This window comes from Macaca mulatta, chromosome 10 (assembly GCF_049350105.2).
Source record: "Macaca mulatta isolate MMU2019108-1 chromosome 10, T2T-MMU8v2.0, whole genome shotgun sequence".
Lineage (NCBI taxonomy): Eukaryota > Metazoa > Chordata > Mammalia > Primates > Cercopithecidae > Macaca > Macaca mulatta.
The window spans coordinates 65,858,845-65,877,681 of record NC_133415.1 but is presented as its reverse complement, the minus strand read 5'-3'; the positions used below and the strand labels follow the sequence as shown (position 1 = coordinate 65,877,681).

At 43.9% G+C, this 18,837-nt stretch overlaps 2 protein-coding genes and 1 long non-coding RNA gene across 6 annotated transcripts in view; 2 read left to right on the top strand and 1 right to left on the bottom strand.

The window, feature by feature from the left end:
* Positions 1-10,753: 10,753 nt before the first annotated feature.
* LOC144332035 (uncharacterized) lies at positions 10,754-13,865 on the bottom strand. Its single transcript, XR_013399739.1, has 2 exons — positions 11,312-13,865; positions 10,754-11,267 (listed from the first exon to the last, which is right to left on the bottom strand). It is a non-coding gene; the product is annotated as an uncharacterized LOC144332035 (long non-coding RNA).
* Positions 10,760-15,986, top strand: PET117 (PET117 cytochrome c oxidase chaperone). The gene is given in 2 exon segments (NM_001266528.1): positions 10,760-10,913; positions 15,087-15,986. Coding segments are annotated over 2 exon segments (246 nt in total). The 5' UTR covers positions 10,760-10,817; the 3' UTR covers positions 15,237-15,986.
* The window catches only part of KAT14 (lysine acetyltransferase 14), a 46,696-nt gene continuing 42,945 nt past the window's right edge, over positions 15,087-18,837 (top strand). For all 4 annotated transcript variants that reach the window (XM_077951143.1, XM_077951142.1, XM_077951145.1 and 1 more), the window contains exons 1-2: positions 15,087-15,802; positions 18,084-18,202. In XM_077951143.1, the coding sequence (XP_077807269.1) occupies positions 15,544-15,802; positions 18,084-18,202 (378 nt within the window). In that variant the 5' untranslated portion in view covers positions 15,087-15,543. The remainder of the gene's footprint in view (positions 15,803-18,083; positions 18,203-18,837) is intronic.

Here is an 18,837-nt window from a genome sequence, read left to right as displayed (position 1 = left end):
ACTAAAAGGAGAAAATTAGACTGGCCTCCAAGTTGCCACAGCTATATTTGATATTTGAGGACAGATGGGAAAAGTCTATATAGTCTTCATGCAAAGAAACTGTGACCCAGGAAATTTTTACTCAGCTGAACTGTACTTCAGAGACAAGGCAACACAAACATGTTTTTTAATGTGCAAGAATTCAGGAAATATAGTTTCTACAACACTTTTTAAAAGATTCTAATAGAGGGTAAATGGAGAAAAGACACAAAGGGACTGGCGATGACCATCAAATCCATTTAAAGATGCAACTAAGATGAAAACAAACATGGCAATTATGGTTAAAGAACAAAATGTAGACCAGGCGTGGTGGCTCACGCCTGTAATCCCAGCACTTTGGGAGGCTGAGGCGGGTAGATCACATGAGGTCAGGAGTTCGAGACCAGCCTGGCCAACGTGGAGAAAGCCCACCTCTACTAAAAATACAAAAATTAGTTGGGCATGGTGGTGCACCTGTAATCTCAGCTACTTGGGAGACTGAGGCAGGAGAATCACTTGAACCTGGGAGATGGAGGTTGCAGTAAGTCGAGATTGAGCCACTGCACTCCAGCCTGGGTGACAGAGCGAGACTGTGTCTCAAAAAAAAAAAAAAAAGAGCAAAATGTGTATGTTATAAACTCTGACAGTGAAGGAGTGATATAACCAACAAAAGCTGAATGAGAAAAAGCAGAAGATAGGAGATAGGTCAAGTATGCTGGTGATATAGTTTGGCTCTGTGTCCCTACCCAAATATCATGTTGAATTGTAGTCCCCAGTGTTGGAGGTGGAGCCTCGTGAGAGGTAATTTGATCACGGGGGTGGTTTCTAATGGTTTAGCACCACCCCCCAAGTGCTGCTTCATAGTAGAGTTCTCACAAAATCTGGTTGTTTGAAAGTGTGTAACACTTCCCCTTTCTCTCTCTCTCTCTCTGCTGCCAGCCATGTGAAGATGTACTTGCTTCTCCTTCACCTTCTGCCATGATTGTAAGTTTCCTGAAGCCTCCCCAATCATGCTTCCTGTACAGCCTGTGGAACTGTAAGTCAATTAAACCTCTTTTCTTTATAAACTACCCAGGCTCAGTTAGTTCTTTACAGCAACATCGGAACAAACTAATACAGCTGGTTTCCTGAATGTTTAGAGCTGGTGGCCAGACTATATTATTTAAAGCTGGTAAATCAAGCATAGAGGTCTAAATATATTTAAAGGCATAAAAGTAAAGCTTAAAAACAATATAATCCCTAAATTGAGTGGTATGAAGAGAGAATATATGCTGATTCCATCACGTTTATAGAAAGGAGTGAAAAAGGCTGGGCACGGTGGTTCGCACCTGTAATCCATGCACTTTGGGAGGCTGAGGCAGGTGGATCTCTTGAGGTAGTAGTTCAAGACCAGCTGGGACAACATAGTGAAACCCTGTGTCTGCTAAAAATACAAAAATTAGCCAGGCGTGGTGGCATGCACCTACACTCCCAGTTACTCAGGAGGTTGAGGTGGGAGAATCACTTGAACCCAGGAGGCAGAAGTTGCAGTGAGCCGAGATCGTGCCACTGCACTCCAGCCTGGATGAGAGTGAGATCCTGTCGAAAGGAAGAAAGGAAGGAAGGAAGGAAGGAAGGAAGGGAAAGAAAGAAAGAGAGAGAAAGAGAAAGAGAGAGAGAAAGAGAGAAAGGAAGGAAGGAAGGAAGGAAAGAAGAAAGAAAAAAAGAAAGAAAGGAGTTAAAAAATACTCTCAGGAAGATCCTAGGAAAAAGTGCAAACTATGATAAGAGCATCTAACTGTATTGCAAACATATGAAATGATATCACCGAAGGGGTGGAAGGCAAAGGTGCTGATTTGGTAACTTTGGAATAAATGAGGTCTATAAAGCCAAAAGCAATAGGAACTGCAAAAAACATGGTACTCTAGTAGGTAAAGTTGTTTCCCACAGGCTATAGGTAAACAATCCTGAGACTGCTATACATGTATACTGGAATCAAACAATTGCACAAGTGGATGGTGGAAGATGGAGCCTGATTCCTCACTGATGGAGTAGGAATTTACCAATAAACAAAGGAAGTTAGAATAATCCATGTGGTAATGGACTAGAGTTGGAGACATCAGCAATGTCTCACATTTTAGTCAATATAGATTCAGGTAATTACATACAGAAATATTTGTAGATATGTAACATGCACAGATAAGTATACACGCATATATTTCTGTGCTTTGTCAGCTGAGAGGGCCCAAAAGAAACAAAGTCCCAGTAGCAGCAAGCATGCCAGGACCTACATCTTGGATTCCAATATATTCTACAATAAAAAGAACCTTAGATTCTTGGAGAAATGGCAGATTCTGAGACTTGGGCAGGAAATATACAAGATTAACCCAGAATATTGTGCAGTGCCAGAAAATAGACAAGTGTTAAACAAGGAAAATTCACATTGATGAGGGTCTGTCAGAGAAGCAGAGGAGCTGAAAGATCTCCCAATGGCCAAAGCTGGAGACATCTGAGCAACAAAATAAAGTAATATTGGATTATAACCCAAAGTACAAAATAAATACCCACCAGTCCACACTGATCTAAACGAATGATAGAATCAGTTACTGAATGGGAGAGAAGAGACAAACCTGTGCAGAATTTCAGATTAGTTAGATAGATACTGCATTGAATTCATGGTGATTAATCCCAGTGCTGGAAGAAAAACTGGCTCTTTTGGAGTTCCTGAGAAAATATCTATTTTCTTCAACATGTCACCTTCCCAAGACGTTTTCAAGGGTGGTTTTAACTGTTTCTGATTTTTCGTTATATGCTGACTTCAGAGCCTCAGCCTGCAGAAGGTGGGATGTCATTGCCTTGTCTGCCTGTACAGCCCACTACAGGGCCATACACAAGGCAAGCCTTCTTGCTGGCATTTAAAATAGTCATAATGGTGCTTTATGGGGCGCCCTGTGGTGTGATGTTTCTGTAATCATTTAGTGCTGAGACTGATAAATTTATCAGTCACTGGTGCCAGTTCAGCTGACACCCTCCACCTTCTTCCCAAACAAACCTCCTTCTCCCTGCCTCCTCCTTCTCTCTCAGCTCCAATGATTACGAGCTTCTGATCATTGCCTGATGCCTCTGCCTTGACCTATTACATTCATGCCCACCATCAAGTCCAGTTTAAACCTGTGCCTTCTACTGATACCTCCTGCTAGGGTACTAGTGATTTACTATTCTTTAAGACAGAAGTGACTCGAAACCCAGCTCTTCCATGAGAGCTGCCAAATAACATAAGCCCAAATAACATAAGCCAAATTACACACTCAGTAGGGAAGGCATTTTTTTCAAGTCCCCACCCTTATGTGAGTGAAGGTGGAACAAAGATTATGTGACCACGTTGTTCAAACACAGGGAGATGACTGCATTCCCTCCCCTTAGTTTTCATTTGTTGATTCTTCTCCAAGCCCTGACTTCCAACTGTACTTCTTTTTTGATGTTGTCTCTTGCTTAGAGGATTCTGAAGGGAAGGACAGGGTGGTATGCTGTCCTAAAGAGTATGGGACTTTATCCTGTAGGCATGGGGAGCCACTGAGAGGTTTTTAAGGTGGTCAACTTCATATTTTTGTCTTTGGAGGTAAGTTCACTCTGAAGGCAGGCCAATGGCAGGGCAAGGCACCCACTGTCCTCTCCAGGAAAGCAGTGGCCATTCTGGGCGCATCTAAGTCAATCCAAACCTGAGAGGGGCAGGAACTGATGTGATCTTAGGATACCAAGACACTAGAATATAGCAATACACAAAGTTCCATGTTCCGACCTTACAAGCAAATTGTGTTAAATCAGCCATGCTTCCTAAGCTTCGTCCCACCTTGGTAAACATAAAAATAAGGATATTTGTATAACTCACTGGGATCAACTTGAGCGAGCTTGGATAATCCTAAAAGGAGCTTCATGGGTAATAATTATTTACATTTCCTTTACATGGCATTCTTATAAAAAAGAAAAATAAAAACAAAAAAAATGACATATAATTATGAGAAGAAAAAAGCAAATCTTGGGGGTAGATTTAAATGTCAACTTTGGATAAAATTTCCTGATAACATTCTTCTTGGAGTCTAACTCTTTTAAATAACAGGTTTTATGTTAAAAATAGTTCCTGATCATTGTTCCTGCACATAGTTCCTGATCAATATATATATATATATTTTTTTTTTTTTTTGAGACGGAGTCTTGCTCTGTAGCCCGGGCTGGAGTGCAGTGGCCGGATCTCAGCTCACTGCAAGCTCCGCCTCCCGGGTTTACGCCATTCTCCTGCCTCAGCCTCCGGAGTAGCTGGGACTACAGGCGCCCGCCACCTCGCCCGGCTAGTTTTTTGTATTTTTAGTAGAGACGGGGTTTCACGGTGTTAGCCAGGATGGTCTCGATCTCCTGACCTCGTGATCCGCCCGTCTCGGCCTCCCAAAGTGCTGGGATTACAGGCTTGAGCCACCGCGCCCGGCCTTTTTTTTTTTTTTTTTTTTTTTTGAGATGGAGTCTCACTCTGTCGCCCAAGCTAGAGTGCAGTGCCATGATGTTGGCTCACTGCAACCTCCAACTCTCGGGTTCAAGCGGTTTTCCTGCCTCAGCCTCCCGTAGCTGGGATTACAGGCACGCGTTGCCACATCTGGCGAATTTTTGTATTTTCAATAGAGATGGGGTTTCGCTGCGTTGGCCAGGCTGGTCTTGAACTCCTGACCTCAAGTGATCTGCCTGCCTTGGCCTCCCAAAGTGCCTAGATTACAGGCATGAACCACAGTTCCCAGCAAAAAAGCTATTTGATACAAGGAATGATGATAAAATGTAAAGCTATCGGCTATGAACCAATGGAAAGAAAAAGAAAAAACGCACAATACAAAATCAAAAGGAAATAAAGACAATAAAAGAAACAAAAAAAGTCTTTTTTTTTCTGTTCATATAGTATGTAAGATTCTGTATAGAAGTGTATCATGCATGTATGTGTAACCACACAGCCTTGGTGTGCCACTGAACCAATTTTCACAAACACCCAGTACTAGCACCCAGATCAAGAAACAGAATGGCACCAGCATCCCAGAAACCCCATTCATGCCTCTCCCAGCAAATGCTCCTTCTCTTCCAATAAGGTAACCACCACGCTGACTTCTGTAAGTGGAATTTATATGAATAATACTCTTTCGTGCCTGGCTTCTTTCTTTCAATGTTATGTTTGCAATACAGTTAGATGCTCTTATCATAGTTTGCACTTTTTCCTAGGATCTTCCTGAGAGTATTTTTTAACTCCTTTCTTTCTTTTTTTCTTTCTTCTTTCCTTCTTTCCTTCCTTCCTTCCTTCCTTTCTCTCTTTCTCTCTCTCTTTCTTTCTCTTTTTCTTTCTTTCCCTCCCTCCCTCCCTCCCTCCCTCCCTCCCTCCCTCCCTCCCTCCCTCCCTCCCTCCCTTCCTTCCTTCCTTCCTTCCTTCCTTCCTTCCTTCCTTTCTTCCTTTCGACAGGATCTCACTCTCATCCAGGCTGGAGTGCAGTGGCACGATCTCGGCTCACTGCAACTTCTGCCTCCTGGGTTCAAGTGATTCTCCCACCTCAACCTCCTGAGTTACTGGGAGTGTAGGTGTATGCCACCACGCCTGGCTAATTTTTGTATTTTTAGCAGACACAGGGTTTCACTATGTTGTCCCAGCTGGTCTTGAACTACTACCTCAAGTGATCTACCTGCCTCAGCCTCCCAAAGTGCATGGATTACAGGTGCGAACCACCGTGCCCAGCCTTTTTCACTCCTTTCCATAAACGTGATGGAATCAGCATATATTCTCTCTTCATACCACTCAACTTAGGGATTATATTGTTTTTAAGCTTTACTTTTATGCCTTTAAATATATTTAGACCTGGCCGGGCGCGGTGGCTCAAGCCTGTAATCCCAGCACTTTGGGAGGCCGAGACGGGCGGATCACGAGGTCAGGAGATCAAGACCATCCTGGCTAACACAGTGAAACCCCGTCTCTACTAAAAAAATACAAAAAACTAGCCGGGCGAGGTAGCAGGAGCCTGTAGTCCCAGCTACATGGGAGGCTCAGGCAGGAGAATGGCGTAAACCCGGGAGGCGGAGCTTGCAGTGAGCCAAGATCCAGCCACTGCACTCCAGCCTGGGCGACAGAGCGAGACTCCGTCTCAAAAAAAAAAAAAAAAAAAAAAAAAAAATACATATATATATATATATTTAGACCTCTATGCTTGATTTACCAGCTTTAAATAATATAGTCTGGCCACCAGCTCTAAACATCACTTAGTGTGGCAACAGTTCGTTCATTCTCAAGCCTGTATAGGATTTTATTGTATGAAAATATCAGAATTTGCCATCCATGCTCCTGCTGATGGACATTTGGGTAGTTTCCAGTTTTTCCTGTTGTGGTTGCGTGGCTGTGAACACTCTTCCGCATGTTTCTTTGTGCACATATGCATACGGTTCTGCTGGATATACATATGGGGGTGAAGTTGCTAGATCATGGGGTATAGATGACTCCAGCTGACACTCCTACCAGGAGTGCAGAGTTGTTCCACATCTTTGTCAACACATACTATTGTCAGTTAAAGCCATTAAAAAAAACAAAAAAAATAGCGATTCATACATTTGTAGCAGCTGAAATAGTATTCGAAAGATCTGACGGCTCTTTTCTTCTATTTGTAATGGCAATAGAATATTGACATTTTTTCCTCCTGATAATATAAGTAAATTCTGAATCTAAAAGAACTTAGTCACACCAAGTATTGCGAAACAATGAAGCTCTAATTCACAGCTTGGGCAAGAACTGTTAGAAGTGCTGCTGTCAGCTGGGACGTCACCAGAAGGCCCACTCAGCTGCAAACAGACATTTTGCAAATATTTAAAGACAAAGATTCTGCGCCTCCCCCTGTCTTCTTCCCTCCCCACCCCTCAGGGTCACTGAGAGTGTCCAGGTCTTAGGACTCACAGGGGACCACTGGAGGTCACTGGCTGGAATGCTCCAGCAGGCATGATCGCCACACAGCTGACTTTGGCAAAGCCATACTATTAACTAATCCTCTCACCACCAATGAGGTAGAAGACATGTTATTATCTCAATAGTACAGAGGAGGAAACTGAGGCCCAGTAAAGTAAGAGACTGTCCCCAAGTCAAGCAGCAAATGAGCTGCTGCATGAAGGCAGAGCCTTACTTCCCACCACTTTATACTGCAGAACTTTGCTCACAGAGGCCCGCTTCCAATAACATCTTGCTGGAGGGTGACAGCGGCTCCTCAGCTCAGAGTGAGGAATGGAAGACTTGAAAAAGGATTTCAGAGAGACAAACTCTTTGAAATTCTGTTTTCAAGTTCACGTGTTCACAAGGGTGAACACTACTACCTCATAACGTACCTGGCAGCTGCCTCTGTGGGTTTCGGTTTTATTTATCCCTCTATCCTCTCTGTGTGTCTAGTCACGTCTCTCCCTTCTTGCCCTATCTCCTCCCATTTTTCTAAGTAGCTAAAATATGGAATTGGAACATTCTAGATATATACACATTCCCCTTGTATTTATTAACTAAAGACATGTTATGTGTCTTAAACTTTTATTAAACCAAGCGAATTTAATCTTTTGAAAACAAAACCAAAAGCCAGTTAGGTTGCCTAGCTCTGTAACTTTCTAGCTGTGGACACATTACAAAATGTGCTTCCATTTCCACACCCACCTGTAAAATGGAGACAATAACAGCATCTGCGTCATAGGGTTATCTCAAAGATGAAATAATTTGATATAATAAACAGCTTTAAAATGTGCCCTGCGCCTCAGTGTGCTGTTTGCTAACATGAAGTGATGCTTTTACTCTCGCTGTGTGGGAGAGGGCCTCAATTTTGTCTTCTACCTTGGACTAGAAGTCCTACCTGTACTTACATCTGGGATTTTTTCAGGTGTCCCTGTCACCAGGAGTCATCAATGGCAAAGCAAGGCTTTTTCATTTACTGGGCATTAGTGATGATTCAGCAAAGAGAGGAGGTGAGAGAGGAGTTCAAGACAACCAGGACTCAGTTTCTGAAGGAGAGTTGCTGGAAGTTTCTGACAGAGAACTGAGTCTGGAATCTTCTCCTCAGCTGGGGTAGGCCCACACCCACACTTAACTTTGGGAAACAGTTAACTGCTGTTTTAGTCAGTTTGGGCTGCTGTAACAAAAATACCATAGAGTACATGGTTTAAACAACAATTTATTTCTCACAGTTTTGGAGGCTGGAAAGTTCAAGATCATGGTACTGGCATGATTGAGTTCTGGTAAGGGCCCTCTTCCTGGTTTGCAGACAACAGTCTTCCAACTGTGTCCTCACAAGGTGCAGAGTGAGCACTAGTTTCTTTCTCTTCTTATAAGGGCACTAATCCCATCATGGGGCCTCCACTTTCATCATCTCATCTAACCCTAATTACTTCCCAAACACCCCACCTCCAAATAGATTCCCTTGGGGATTAGGGTTTCAACATAGGAATTTGGGGGGACACAAATGTAACATTTACTTCTTGTCAACTATCTCCCCTTTTTTGCTATGATAATTTTGTATACCAGTCTCTTTTCCTTCCGGGCACTGACATGCTTGAGGAATGCAGGGAGGGGTACCTTGAATACATTGTTCTGACACATTCAAGATTTGTTGAAAGAATGAATGTAATCAACACCAGAAAAGAGGTGATCAGCAAGTCTGAACTTTTCTTTTTGAAAATGTATTCATGGCCAGCAAGGTGGCTCACACCTGTAATGCCAGCTCTTTGGGAGGCTGAGGCAGGTGGATCATTGAGGCCAGGAGTTCTAGATCAGCCTGACCAACACGGTGAAACCCCATCTCTACTAAAGATACAAAAATTAGCTGGGCGTGGTGGCTCAGGCCTGTAATCCCAACTATTCCAGAGGCTGAGACACAATAATCACTCGAATCTGGGAGGCAAAGGTTGCAGCGAGATCACGCCACAACACTCCAGCCTGGAAGACAGAGCGATGCCCTGTCTCAATTAAAAAGAAAAAAAGTAAAGAAAAGAAAAAGAAAAAAAAATTGCTTCCCAGTTTGATGATATGCAGTCACTCTTACAAATCAGTAGTTTATGCGACAATAATCACGGAAAACATACTGCTTAGGTTTATAAATATTTAAACAGATAAACCTCCTTTTTTTTTTTTTTTTTGCAAGACCCTCCTTAAGTCCCCCAACCCACTTTTTTATTTGACACAGTTAATAATGATTTCTTAAAAGTAGAATACTTTTTTTTTTTTTGCTTCTGGTATCCTGAAAACAAAGAAAAAAAAAAGAGTACATTTCAAGAAAACGAGTTGAAAAATTAGTCACAATAAAACGAAAGGTGATTGATCTAATTCCCTGATGGACATTCTAAGGACATACAGCTCTGTTGAAGGCTCACTGATTTACAGGGAAAAATATCTAGGATATACCACGAATAAAAAGAAGTCTAATATAATTTTTTAAGAGAAATATGCAAATACACCCTGAAGTGAATTTCTTCTCACTCCAAAGTTCATTACAGCAAGAACTCCATTTTCCATTTCAGTGGTACATACTCTCTAGGCTGCAAAAAATGCAGAGGACAAAATGACATTTGAAAAAGGTGTCTTTAAAGATACCTTTAAGAGCAATAGTCCCCTTATGCCATTTACGCTCACATAAGAGACTGGAATAGTAAAGCACTATGAACAGTGATGAATGTTGTAAAAGTCCCTGGTGAGGCTTAATCAATACTGTCTATAGCCGTGTCCACCGGAGGAAGCTAGTTCTCTGTGAATTCTAGTGGGAAAGAATTATTGAATGATAAACACGTCTTCATTGACTGCTCTATCAGATACTTAAAGTTTCTGGGAGGCCTTGCCTTTTCTACCCAAGGAAGAAGTGAAAATGCGTCTTGCACAATTGCTTAACTATTCCCAACGCAAGCCTTCATTCTATCATTTATTTCCCTAGTAATGTGGGCATAAGGAATCCTGTACTACTGGTGCGGAAACTTGGGTGTAAAAGTGATCACAAAGCTTACATGGGGCCAGGCGCGGTGGGTCACGCCTATAATCCCCTCGGGAGGCTGAGGCAGGAGAATCGCTTGAATCCTGTAAGGTTGCAGTGAGCCGAGATCGCGCCACTGCACTCCAGCCTGGACGATACAGAGAGGCTCTGTATCAAAATAATAATAATAATAATCCGAGCCTGACCAGTCGCCCCACAGCGTCAAGGTGAAACCAGGTGACCGCGACTACAGCGTTTAATAATGGGTCCTCAGGCAAAAACTCCATGGATGGGAATCCCGCGCCTCTGAAGCTGCCCAACGAGGCGGTCTCCTGGTGGCACCTGCCCCGCCAAAGGAGCAATGAGGGGCTGCATTTAGGTGAAGCCGGTATTGAGCAAAGCTTCTGGATCAGTCAGGCGCTCAGAAGGGACGTCTGTGGGAGAGGGGTCAGCACGGTACCCAGACCCCGCCCGGGGTGAGGTTGGTACTGAACTGGCTGAGGCGTGGAACCCCTACCCTCCACCCTCGTAAGGTGCCGGGGCCAGTTAGGGCCGGGACTCCTAGAATTTGAATTGGGGGTGGTCTAACGCTGTCGCCTGCGGGGTGTGCAGGAGGCCCCTAGTGAAGCCAAGTGTCCGCAGAGTTGGGGCGCCGCTCTATGCTCGGCTCTCGATTGCTCGCGCCTGGCAGCGGCGGGCGGCACGCGACGGCTGGGGCTCTGCGCTCGAGGGGTCGAGCCTGGGCCGAACGGGCGGCGGCGCGCACTCTGCGTAGGCCTCTGCGCCTCGGGCGAGCGGGTGAGAGAGGCCGCGGCGGCTAGCGCGGGGATGTCGAGGAGCTCGAAGGTGGTGTTGGGCCTCTCGGTGCTGCTGACGGCGGCCACAGTGGCCGGCGTACATGTGAAGCAGCAGTGGGACCGGCAGGTCGGTGTCACGTGACCGTCTCTTCCGGGCCCGCGCGCGGCGGCGGCCTGGGGCCTCTCGTGGTCTCTGCCGGTTCGGTTCCTCAGTTCGTCCTCGTGTCTTTTCCCCGCAGTGGCGCGTCCCTGCACCCCACGCGTTTGTGGCTGCAGCCGGCGGCCGCCCTGCTGGGCTCCGGGCGCTGCAGCTTCCGGCGGGCGTGTGCAGCCTGGAGGTTCAGGAAGACCCGGCCGCCGGGCTTAGTGCCTTGGGAGCTCCGCGCTGAAGTGGCCTTGCTCCGCACTTGCACTGCACGCACGCTTTTGGGGTGCCCAGAGGCTCTGTTTTCAAGTCACAGTTGGCCCTCAGGGTGCGGACCTTTCCACATGTCACTTGGGCCGCTAGAAAATAGAAGTGCGGACCTTTCCACATGTCACTTGGGCCGCTAGAAAATAGAAGGCGGGGAAGGAGTTTCTTGGGGTGCATTCTGCAAGTTACCAGCCTCTCTCCTGGTCCAAGGTTGGGGCTGAAGCCTAATGTGTTTTAATTGCTTTTGATTTTATCCTATGGTAAGGGAGCCCCCCTCCCCATACTCGTTCTCCATGCCTTTCACCAAGATAATTTGGTGAGATATTTGAACTTCTCTTTTAAATGAACAGTTTGCTGTGGAAACTGGAATCTGGGAACGACAGAGATAACAGCCTCCAGATTTTTTTTTTGGTACTTTTATTTCAGGGAATATCCGTGACCTACTGATCAGCAGTGACTGACCATCTATTCTTTCCTCTCAGTTCATATTTTCTTTCTTATTCAAGTTGGCAGACCTTTAATGGCTGATTGCTGTGTGGAAGCTACCTCACTAAGCACCTTGGGAATACGAAGATGAGGAAACTCCACTCTTCCAGAGCCTATCAGTGATTCACAACCGTGCTGAGAACGGGGAATTGGGTCGTTGGTGAATTTTCAGAGAACAACTTGGCAGTGATTGGGGTTGAACCTAGTTCACCAAGGGTGAAAATAATGGACAGGATGAATCAAGAGTAAACAGTCTTTTCTTGATTTGCCTACCCAGAGCTTCGGACTGTGCTGTGTGCTTGATATATAGAGATGAAGCGGATGAGGTCTTTGTTCCTGGTGTTCACAGACTGTGGAAATTAGAAGAGAGGAAGCATGTGATGATACAAGAATTTTGGCGAGGGGGGTGGGGATGAGATGACTTAATGAAAGGGCACAGGAGAGATCAGAGATTTGGGATTAAAATGTGCTCCTAAGGGGCTAGCTTTTGGAATAGAGGCAGAAGACTTCCGCCTCTTAGAAGGAAAACGAAAAGATGTTGATCCTGGGAAAACTTGAGATGCAGTAAAATTTAGTATGACAGATGTTGTTCTGACGTCAGTGAAGTGATTTTTGAAGGGTTTGGGTAGGGATGGATTAGAGCTTGGCTTTGGACCCTAGCTAAACATCAGACGTTCCCGGAAAGTTTTTACAGTGTGACTGAGGCTTGGTCCCCACCCCAGACCGTTTAAACCAGAATCTCTTGGGGATGGGCAGCTGGTTCAGCAATGTTTTAAAAGCAACCCAGAGAATTTTAACACAGGGCTACGAACCGTTGTGTTACAGAGTGGAAAAGTGGTTATTTGGAAGTTAGAGATGAAGAAAATGTTGACCAGGTTGAAAAGGCTGACCAGAATAACGTGTGTGTGTGTGTGTGTGTGTGTGTGTGTGTGTTTCTTTTTTTTCCTTTTATGTCTGATTCTTCATTAGGGGCTTACATTGTATTAATAGCAGTGGGAAAGAGTAGGACAAATGATTTCGCACATTGGATGTGTCAGAAGATTCAAGGAAGCAAGAAATTAAATAACGAATATTGTTTCCTGACCGTCTACCACATACCAGGCAGTGTATTAAGCACTTTACGTATATCATCTTTAATCCTCACAGGAACCTAGCAAAAATTAAGCAGTGCTACATGAGGAGCCAGAGTTCTAGGTGTTAGGGTTGGAAGAAGAAAGAGGTCTTTAGTGGTTAGAAAGGTAGTTCAGTGAGGGTCACCGGAAGGATGTGTGAGGCAATCAGCATAGACCTTGAAGCCTAGAAGATAGCAAATGATGGGATGGAGAGCCAGATCATAAGCACACATGACACTTCTGAGAAGGAAGGGTAGGATGGGAGGCAGGTGTGGAAGGAATGATTCTGGTAAATGGTGTGGGCTTGGGAGGGTGGGTATCGGTGTGTCATGGTGTAAGTAGCATAGGACAGGAAGACCTGTGGTCCGGGGAGTGGAATAAGCACCTCCGTTTTTGTCTCAGTGGGGATCTTGCCCAGGGTGCATGGTTCAAGACAGTTGGGTTTCAGTTGAGTTATATCAATCCTGGGACTCCTTCAAATCCCTCATAATGAAGCTGTAGACCTGGAGGAGGTCCAGCAAGTAGGTTTTATATTAGGTGAGTTTTAAAACTAGGTAAAATAATTTGGAAAAAACCCTACAAACATACGCAGGCCCTGGGCCCCACTCCCATTAATTCTACTCTATACAGCCACTATTAAAAACTATTTATTGGCCAGGCACGGTAGCAGCACTTTGGGAGGCTGAGGCAGGCAGATCATTTGAGGTCAGGAGTTCGAGACCAGCCTGGCCAACGTGGTGAAACCCCGTCTCTACTAAAAATACAAAAAAGTTAGCCAGGCCTGGTGGCGCACGCCTGTAATCTCAGCTACTGGGGAGGCTGAGGCACAAGAATCACTTGAACTCAGAAGGTGGAGATTACAGTGAGCCGAGATCGTGCCATTGTACTGCAGCCTGGGCGACAGAGCAAGACTCCTCAAAAAACAAACAAACAAACAAAAAACCTATTTATTTATTTATTTATTTGTTTAGAAATGGGGGTTTGTTCTATCACCCAGGTGGGAGTGGAGTGGTGCAATCTCAGCTCTGCAGTCTGTGCCTCCAAGCTCAGGTGGTCCTATCACATCAGCCTCAGGAGTAGCTGGGACCACAGGCACTCCCTGCAATTTTGTTTTTTTTGTTGTATTTTTGCTAGAGACGGAATTTTGCCATGTTGCCCAGGATGGTCTAGAATTTCTGAGCTCAAGCAGTCTGCCTGCCTTGGCCTAATATTACAGGAGTGCTGGAATTACAGGAGTGAGCCACCACGCCTGGCCTAAAACCTGTAGAGTATTTTGAGAGCAATAAACTATAAAATGTTAGTTATTAGTAATGACTAAATTGATGTTTTTAAAAGTCTCATATTGGGTGCCAGGTCCATGTTCTGAAATGCTGTGGTTTTTTAGTGCTTACTAAGGTAACTACCATTGATGAGCATTTATTTTTTCCTCTGGTAGTAGCATTCTTCTTTTTCTTCTTTTTATGTTATATAATTAATTAATAATTCTGCATGATTTTTACATTTTTAACTTTACATGCTAGAAGCCAAGTTCAGATTTTAGTAATCTGCATTTTTTTCTCTTGATGTTTGTTGTTCAGCTAGGATAATTGCTAACTGAAGAGTAGTTTAGAGTGTTACTATAGTAACTCGCCAAGTTTTTAAAGCATTACATATCAATTAAAGTTTAAAAATTTAACATTGGCCGGGCGCGGTGGCTCACGCCTGTAATCTAGCACTTTGGGAGGCTGAGGCAGGTGGATTACTTGAGATCAGGAATGCGAGACTAGCTTGGCTGACGTGGCGAAACCCTGTCTCTACTAAAAATGCAAAAATTAGCTGGGCATGGTGGTGCGCGCCTGTAGTCTCAGCTACTTGGTAGGCTGAGGCCAGAGAATCACTTGAACCTAGGAGGCGGACGTTGCGGTGAGCTGAGTTCACACCGCTGCACTCCAGCCTGGTTGACAGAGCGAGACTCTTGTCTCAAAAAATAAATTAAAAAAAAAATTTAACATGGTGCCAGGTTTTTTTTTTTTTTTCTGTTATTTCCCATTACATTTTCTGTACTAAATGCTCAGGAATTTCTAAAAGTATGATAAGAAATCATTTCAGTAATAACATTTAGCACACTACCAAATTTATTTGATCGTTTATTACATTTTACATTTGTACAGAAAATTAAAATAGTAACTGGGTATTTGGAATATGAAAGTTTTAAGTGTATTTTGGTAACACTGTTATTTGGATTTGAATGGCACAAGGATGGGGACCACCTGTTCGGGATGTTACTGAAATCTGTTTCTTACGTTTTTAGAGGCTTCGTGACGGAGTTATCAGAGACATTGAGAGGCAAATTCGGAAAAAAGAAAACATTCGTCTTTTGGGAGAACAGATTATTTTGACTGAGCAACTTGAAGCAGAAAGAGAGAAGACGTTATTGGCAAAAGGATCTCAAAAATCATGACTTGAATGTGAAGTATCTATTGGACAGACAACACGAGTTTGTATGTGTGTTGATGGAGAGTAGCTTAGTAGTATCTTCATATTTTTTCTGGTCACTGTCCTTTTACACTTAATCAAATAAAGGACAGTGGATCATCTGTTGTAAATTACTGCTTTCAGGGTCCCTTATATCTGAATGAAGGAGTGTGGGCAGACACTCTTTGGAAGAGTCTCTGTCTGTGTGATCCTGGTAGAAGCCCTGTTAAAGTCACTGTCCAGAGCTTAGGGTTGTTACTGTGAACCACTGCTGAGCTTGTGAGAAGGAAGGGATGGATAGTAGCATCCACCTGAGTAGTCTGATCAGTCGGCATGATGACGAAGCCACGAGAACATCGACCTCAGAAGGACTGGAGGAAGGTGAAGTGGAGGGAGAGACGCTCCTGATTGTCGAATCCGAGGACCAGGCATCCGTGGACTTATCGCATGACCAGAGTGGGGATTCCCTCAACAGCGATGAAGGAGACGTGTCGTGGATGGAGGAGCAGCTGTCCTACTTCTGTGACAAGTGCCAAAAATGGATACCAGCCAGTAAGGAGCTTCTCACTCCCTTTGATTTGTCAATTCCTGTGTGAAGGTTTGTTTTTCCAACCTGTGAAAGAAGCGTGAATGTGTAAAAGAGACCTAAATAAAAAGATAATTATATTTATTCCTAGTCGATCAGGTATAAATTTATATAAAACATAGGCACGTTTGTACTAATGAAACTTACTGTCAACCTCTATCACATTGTTAAATTAACACTTTTGATGGTAACTCAATAAAATTGAGAAAATTGGAAATCCTGTGTTACTTAAAGAATTAGCCATGTTTTTCTAACAAGATCATAGAGATTTAGGGCCAATTCCAGTCCCAGTGTTGAATTCATGTTCAAGTTTATAAAAATTACTTTGTTAATGGTTAACTTATATAAAGAGAACTCTTATTGTATACCGAAAAGAGGTTAGAATTAGCAGATTGAAGGGGTTTTTTGCCCTTTTTCTAGGACCAGTCTTTTTTCCCATTTTCCTTTTTTTCTGCTGGCAAGAGATACATCATACACACTCCCTGATTGCTGCAATCTTGAGGTTTTTTTTTCTTTTTTCTTTTTTGAGGTGGAGTTTTGCTTTTGTTGCCCAGGATGGAGTGCAATGGAGCGATCTCAGCTCCTGGGTTCAAGTGATTCTCCTGCCTCAGCCTCTCAAGTAGCTGGGATTATAGGCATTTGCCAGCACACCTGGCAAATTTTTTTTTTTTTTGAGACGGAGTTTCGCTCTTGTCGCCCACACCGGAGTGCAATGGTGTGATCTTGGCTCACTGCAACCTCCGCCTGCTAGGTTCAAGTAATTCTTCTGCCTCAGCCTCCCCAGTAGCTGGGATTACAGGCATGCACCACCACGCCTGGCTAATTTTGTATTTTTAGTAGAGAGAGGGTTTCTCCAGGTTGAGGTTGGTCTTGAACTCCTGACCTCAGGTGATCCACCTCGGCCTCCCAAAATTCTGGGATTATAGACAAGAGCCACTGTGCTCGGCCCTAATCTTGAGATTTTCAATGGCCAGCTTCCTGGCACTTGAGGAGCGTGGCTTGCCAGCCATCACATGGTTCATACCGAAACAGGATTTTCCCGTTAGGCAAGAGCCTAGTAAAGATATACTACTTGAGGAATGCCTTTGTGTAATATAATTTGTAACCAAGTCAGAGAAATATAATTGTGAAGAGGGTCATTTTCTGGCATGCGGAAATGTTTTTCTTAAAATGGGTTCAACTTCAAATTTAGTCACTGTTAACAAATTAATAGTAACATTTTCATGGGAAACGTAGAATTTACTAGTTAGACGGTTTTTGCTTCTGAGCGGTCTCTGCTTATTAATTTCAGGTTCTGCCTGAATTCTCAGTGGCTTTCCCTTTATCCTGTGAGGACAAATTTTAAACTGCCCTTTGTGGTCAGGACCCTGCTAACTGTAGCTGCTTTGATGGCCACACAACTTTGCAGTGAGGGTGAACTTCTCATTCTTCACAAACAATTCTTATCCTTAGGGCTTTGCACAGTTTTTTTCCTCTGGAATATGCATCTCCACAGCCTCCATTCTCCCTACACACAAAGACACCCCTTTTCACCTGGCCAATTTCTAATCCTAAGCCTCCCACTAATATAGGTTGGGCCCCCCTTTTATTTACCCTCACACTGCCCTGTGGTACACATCACATTCCACTCCTTTGGTTTTCATGTGTCACAGAGTATCAGCATCACCTGAGGGACTTTAAGAAATGTAACTCCTAGGCTCTGCTTTAGAAATTGATTAATTTTATCTGGGCTAGAACCAAGCATATTTAGAAAACCAAGAACAACTTGGGTGATTCCAATGCACTGTGAGCATGGAGAACCACTGTGCTGTTGTGATCACCTATTTTCTATGCAACCCTCAGGGAAGTGCAAACTGTGAGAGCAGGCACCATTTTCTGTCTTGGACTTTGTATTCCCAGTTCCTAGCCCAGTGCCTGGTATGCGGAGGGAGCTCAAATTTTTTGAAAGAATGTGTGAAGAGACCTGCCTTTGGGAGTCAGGAATGTGACAGTTGGGAAATCCAGCAATAATACCTGCTTTTCCAGTACCTTTCTCCTAAAAGTTACTGGATCCTACAGATCTTAGTGGGCGTATACTTGGTATTAGAAATCTTTCTTACTCCCTTTTCCCCATCTTGCAATTGTGGGTTGTCTGAAGAAAATACGACTCAACATAGGAAAGGAAAATCTGGGTGATAAATGGATTAAACCTTTGGGTTACCGCTGCTCTAGATAAACCCGTGATGTGACTTTTTGTTTTTCTCCTAGGTCAGCTGAGGGAACAGCTCAGTTACCTTAAGGGTGATAATTTTTTTAGGTTTACTTGTTCGGATTGCTCAGCAGATGGCAAGGAGCAGTATGAAAGGCTGAAGCTGACATGGCAGCAAGTGAGTAAAAAGCCTTCCCCGAGTCCATGAGGGTGGTTCCCCCAGGAGTTTGTTGGAATGAATATCTAGAAACTTAGGGATGAGCTTTTGAATTGTTCGGAGGGGCACTTTTTATTTCGCAATGAAATTAGATACCGAATATATGGAGAAGGGAGTGAAAAATACTCGCTGTAATCCCAGCACTTTGGGAGACCGAGACGGGCAGATCACCTGAGGTCAGGACTTCGAGATCAGCCTGGTCAACATGGTGAAACCCCATCTTTATTGAAAATAGAAAAATTAACTGGCTAGTGGTGGGCCCCTGTAATCCCAGCTACCTGGGAGGCTGAGGCAGGAGAATCGCTTGAACCTGGGAGGCGGAGGCTGCAGTGAGCCCAGACCGCGCCACTGTACTCCAGCTTGGGCGACAAAGTGTGACTCCTTTTCAAAAAAAAAAAAAAAAAAAAGAAAGCAAAATATTCACTGCTGACTTGGCGAATTAGGCTTGAGAGGCTTGAGAATCTCATGATTTCATTTATATGTGATACCAAGCTCAGATTATAATTGAAAATGAAATTCTTATTTTCCTGGCAGCCATTTTAAGAACAATAAAACTTTTTTTAAAGTGGAAAGATGGCTATGTTGAAAACAGATTT